Genomic DNA, 5929 nt, shown 5'->3' on the forward strand with positions numbered 1-5929 from the left:
TCAATTTTCTTAACGGAAAATCCGTTAACCCGTTAAGAATATAAATATATATATATAATTTATTTTTATTTATATATATTAAATATAAAAAAACTAAAACTCTTAAAAATGAGTAAGTATAACAAAAACAAACAACCCGTATGTTCTGTCTCCAAACTCTAAAGTCTAACCCATTCCTAATTCCTAATTCTAGAGAAACCCTAAGTCCTAACACCTAAAGCAGCAGCCACCGGCCACCGGCCGTCGACCACCAGCCCTCTCCTCGTCGTCGCCGACTTCCACCAGCCGCCGGTCTCCCCCTCGCCGTCTCGTCTCTCCAGGTACTCTTATTATCCAGGTACTCTTACTTATGAATAAGATTTTTTGATTTTTGCAGGACTTTAAAGAGGAGTATTTCTCACAAATTTCAACTACAGTAAAGGTGCAATCTGAGGCAACTCAAGTAGTTGAAGAAGTGGTTGTTGATTTTGATAATTTTAGGGTTTTCTTCTTCGTCTTCATTTCTCTGTTATTATGTTTTCTACTGTGCAAATTAATCGTATTTGGTTATTCTCTTGAAAATAATGTTTTTCTCTTTTCTTTTTGAATAGTACGTTATTCACATGTCAAGAATATTTCGTTTTGCATTTTTATCTGTGTGTTCAACCATCAATCAAAGAAAGCTAAAAGAACTTCTCGGCCACACCCCATCCCAGGTTTTTGGTGGGGCTTTGCTGGGTATTGTAGTTTCTTGGATGTGTTGTCAAGGCTGTTTAATTTCAATCTGATCAGCTTCCACAAGTACCTGCCAATAATTAGGAATTATCTGTTACAATTGTACAAGAAGCACTGGCTTTTCGATTGATGCTTATATTCAATCTGAATTAAAAGGAAAAAGCATTCTGCAGCCAATGCAATTGGTTAGACCTCTGAATTTGTACTCTGGCATATGCTCAAGCTTTTAGGAATTAATGATCTACTTTTGATTTTGTTCATTACATAGTAGTACTTGATTTTCCCAGGTTAGAGAACTGTATCATTGTAGCTTTTCTCCTCAGTATGGAGAGCATGAGATTCTATGCTTACTTCATCTGTATTTCTTGGTGTAATCTGACTTTGTAGTACATGATGATGAAAAGGATTTGCATTGATGTCAACATGAAAGAGAAAGGATCTCTAGGATAATACAATATTACTACTTTTAGAAACAATAGTCATTTCAGCTCCTTGTGTGTGTTCCACTTTAATAACTAAATACGATTAGTTTACAACTTGATGTCTTTATTCTCATTCCTTTTCTTTTGTTGTTGCAGTGACTCATACATGGCTGAAAATATACAAAGTGATAAGGTGATGATGGGTGAAAGTGGGGCTTCTAATTCAAATGCAACAAGTCAAGCTCAAACAACGGAGTCAAATATAACCAAAAAAAGGAGAAAAAGGTCTGTTGTGTGGGATCATTTTACAGAAATTATTACTTCTGAAGGGAGTACAAAAGCAAAATGTGACTATTGCTTTATTGAGTATGTATTTAAGACCAAAGACGGTACGTCGACACTTCTTTCTCATATGCTTAAGTGTCCTAAACGCCCTGCTATTATTGATAAAAAACAATCAAATTTAGGCTTTCAATCTGCTCCGGGGGGTAGTCAGGGTGACGTAGCTGTTGTTACTTGGAAATTTGAACAAGAAGAATGTAGGAAGGCATTATGTCGTATGGTAATAGTTGATGAGCTTCCTTTTAGCTTTGTTGAGAAAGAAGGTTTTAGAGACTTTATGAAAGTGGCGCAACCTTATTTTCGGATCCCTTCTCGTAGTACTGTAACTAGGGATTGTTTTGATCTTTTTAATGAAGAAAAGCAAAAGTTGAAGAGGTTTTTTATAGAAACAAAACAAAGAGTATGTATTACCACTGATACCTGGACTTCTATTCAAAGAATCAATTACATGTGTATCACTGCCCATTGGATTGATAGTGAATGGAATATGCATAAGAGAATAATTAATTTTTGTCCTATTATTAATCATAAAGGCGATGATATAGCAAACGGTATTGGTAGGTGCTTACGTGAGTGGGGGATAAATAAGATCTTCACTGTCACAGTTGATAATGCAAGCTCGAATGATGTGACAGTAAAAGAATTATCTAAGCAATTAACAAAAATGGGAACTAATTTGATTAATGGTACTCACCTTCACGTGAGATGTATGGCTCACATCATGAATCTTGTGGTCCAGGATGGTTTAAAAGAATCTTCAGTGTCTATTGAACGTGTTAGGCATGCAGTGAGATATGTTAGGCAGTCTCCTGCGAGGTTGAAGAGGTTTCAAGAATGTTTTGATACTGAACAACTCAATTCTAAGAAAACTTTATGCTTAGATGTTCCAACTAGATGGAATTCCACCTACTTGATGTTGCGCAGGGCTGTTGAATTTGAAAGTGCATTTTCACATTATGCTTCTAGTGAAATTGGATTGAGGACATTATCTTGAGCATTCTTATATTGATGTTGGAATTCCTACAGGTGAACTTTTGAGTAGTGATTGGGAGAATGTAAAAAGAATTACAAAGTTTCTTGAAATCTTCTATCTTCTTACTTTGAAGATATCTGGATCACGTTATGTTACATCGAATATTCATTTTCTTGAAATTTGCGCAGTTGCTATCTATTTGAAGCAATTGATAGCAAATGAAGATGTAGTTTTAAGTGAAATGGCAAAGAATATGAAAGAAAAGTTTGATAAGTATTGGGGTGATCCAGGAAAAATGAACAAGATAATTTTTATCTCATGTATTTTGGATCCACGTTACAAGATCGAATCAGTTGGCTTTGCGCTTGTAAAGATGTTTGGTGTAGATCCGGGGGCAACTATACAAGCAGAAGTGACGAAGTACATGACTTCATTATTCAGTGAGTATGTAAAGTCCGGGCTTTCTGGCAGTCAAGCAAGCACCCAAAATATAGGACTTTTAGAATCACTCATGCAAGATATAAAAAAAATATAAAAGTGGGAGTGGAGGTGTTGATACTAGGACAGAGTTAGATAAATATTTAGGTGAAGAAACTGAGGATGACACTAAAGAATTTGATGTTGTTCTTTGGTGGAAATTGAACTCAACTAGATTTCCTATTCTTGCGGAGATGGCTCGTGATGTATTAGCTGTTCCGGTTTCAAGTGTGGCATCCGAATGTCGTTTAGTACGGGAGGACGTCTTCTTGATCCATTTAGGAGTTCATTAACTCCTAAATTGGTGCAAACTCTAGTGTGTCTTCAAGATTGGCTTCGAAATGAAAAATTAAAACAACCCATTAGTGTTGAGGAAGATCTTGATAAAATCGAGCAGCTTGAACAAGGTAATAATATTATTACTATATTTGTTGTATATAAGTGTTGTTGATATGCTTCTATTTATCGCACGACTCATTATTTTAATTTTTTTTTCAGATTTAGCCAGCAATGGAAAAGACCCTTCCGTAATTGACGTGTAGTGTTAATATATTTGGTAAGATTATTCATCAGCAATTCTTTTTCTGAAACTCTTCACTTCTGTGCTTTACATTTCCATTAGTCAGCTGTGCTGGTTTTGGTCAGAAGGATTTGTTGCAAACAGCACAAAAAGTCTAATTCGGAAGAACCATTTTGGTTATCTAACTGAAATGCAATATCTGGTTAAAGCTTCTTCACTTCTGTGATTTGCATTTTCTATTAGTCAGCTTGGCATGTACTTGGTAGACTAATTTCTAGAATGTCAATTCCAGAGTTATAAATGAACACTTGCTGTTTGTGCCTGACACGCTTTTGCTTCTTAATGGTTTTTGTGATGTAGGAGGACCTTTTGGAGTTGCAAGATGAGAAGCTTGCTTCAACTATGAGAGAACACCAACAACGGGCATTCTGCACTGTCTATTAACACTGTCTTTTGACTTTCCTTATTTGTTTAGCATNAAGCCAGGGCACGACCTAAGTCTCCTCGAACCATTTCGTTCGGTCAAAATTGGCCATCATATCTTTACCCGACAACTCTTTCATCCTTCCCAGGTAAAGAGGGGCAGCTGTTGATACCCAATTTTTCCTATATATTTTTAATATGCAAAATACTTTCAAAATAGCATGTGCATGCATCTATAAGTATGTCCAAATATTTTACTATTTTTCCTTAATTTTTAAAGATTTTTTAATCAATTTATTGCCCTATTTTATCCAGAAAAACCCAATAATTATTCCCAAAATTATCATTTTTGTAATTCATTTATTGGATTCTCATATTTATGCTAAAATATAGCTAAGATAATTTTTTTTTTCATATTTTTACAAATTTATTTAGTATTTTAAAAGCTAAATTGCATATAATTGCAATATTAGCCTCCTTTAGATTTAACTACGTTTATATCTATAAACATTAAGTCCAGTATTTTTAATTTGATAATTATGTACTATTAGTTATTTTAGTACCTTTAATTTATTTTTAGAAATTATTTTACTATTTTTTATAAATCAAATAGGGAAAAGTGGCTATTTAAATGTTAGCCCATTTTCATTTCAATTTTAGCCTAATTTGGCACCCCAATTAAACCCAATCAGAGGCCCAATTAACCCGACCCAATCACCGTTTAATCCGACCCAAGACCGTCTTTATAACCCACCCACTCGCCCGCTTTAATCCAGGCCGTTGATCATTCAGATCAACGGCCAACAACAATCCTTACCTTTTTAATTCAAACGACTCCCTAACCCTAACCCCATTTCATACACTCCGCCGCCTCGGAATCCCCTTCTCTCTCAATCCTCTCTCAGACCCTTCTCAAACCCTAGCCGCCGCCCTCAACTACAACCCTAAAATCTCCCAAATCAATGGCTTCCAAGGTCATCGGAGGCCTGTATCCACCTCCTATGGCTTCTACATGCCCGGTTATCATGGTTTCAAGGCTAGATCCTGGAAAAGTTTGGTCTAGGCCTTGGTCGTTTTCAGTTTATAACTGTTCTCCGGTCGTCTCTGACCTTTGTCCGGCCAGCCATGGCTATTCGAGTCTGACTCTTGACTCTCCTGCTTAGATCGATGATTTTCAAAGCCTTTCTCACCACTTGGGGTTCTTCTGAAACCCTAACCTTTAAGGTTCTTCCGATTTCTTTTAGATCTGTGTTTTCTCTACACTTCTAAACGTTTTTCTCATAGTTTCTTCTAAAATTCTACCTTCAAAACCCCTTATGTTTTTCGATTAGGGTTTTTGCTAAGTTATTTCGAAGCTTTCTCTGATTTTTGGCATGTTCTGCTGTGTTTCCTTATGTCGTTCTTCTACTGGAGTTTTCATGTTAAAAGCCTTAATTTTCTGAATCTATTTTTGTTAATATTTGTTTGATTTATTTGTTTTTCATCCCTAGACTTGATTGGTGTTGAAAACCCTAAGTTTGGGTTCATTCGAGTTTCTGAGACTATTTGTTGTGTGATTTACTTGTTCGTCATCTTTGACTTTGATTGGTTTCAAAAACCCTAATTTCGTTGGGGCCTATTCGAGCTTCTGAAGCTACTTGTGCAACTCATCTGTTTGAAGTTGCTCGACTGGATTTGAAATCTTTTTGTTTCAGCATTTGTTTCTTTATGTGATTTTGACTTCCCGCTATCATTGAAACTCGACTATACTTTTTCAGAAGGGCCTTTTTACTTGACCCTTTGCATGCTTCTGTCACGACCCGGATTCCCCACCCTCGGGGGTCGTGATGGCGCCTACTAATGAGAGCTAGGAAAGCCAAATTTAATTACTTGTCCATTAATAATCCAATCCATTTTAACAATTTACAACGATAATGCAAAAGCAACGAAATTCAATAATAAGCGGAAGTCTTAACATTTTATAGAATCTGAATAGAAATGCGGAAAGTTCAACAAAATCCTCTACCCAAGACTGGTGTCACTGTACTCACGAACTGCTAAGATTACTACATATAAACG

At 36.0% G+C, this 5929-nt stretch overlaps 1 protein-coding gene across 1 annotated transcript; it reads left to right on the forward strand.

Moving 5' to 3' along the window:
- Positions 1 to 376: 376 nt before the first annotated feature.
- On the forward strand, positions 377 to 2986 carry LOC109213107 (zinc finger BED domain-containing protein RICESLEEPER 2-like; the record flags this gene model as incomplete). Its single annotated transcript, XM_019376867.1, has 6 exons — positions 377 to 481; positions 591 to 717; positions 799 to 899; positions 1002 to 1072; positions 1293 to 2419; positions 2505 to 2986. Coding segments are annotated over 6 exons (2013 nt in total), but the record flags the coding sequence as incomplete, so codon positions are not given.
- Positions 2987 to 5929: the final 2943 nt, after the last annotated feature.

Source organism: Nicotiana attenuata, unplaced genomic scaffold (genome assembly GCF_001879085.1).
Source record: "Nicotiana attenuata strain UT unplaced genomic scaffold, NIATTr2, whole genome shotgun sequence".
Taxonomy (NCBI): Eukaryota; Viridiplantae; Streptophyta; class Magnoliopsida; order Solanales; family Solanaceae; genus Nicotiana; species Nicotiana attenuata.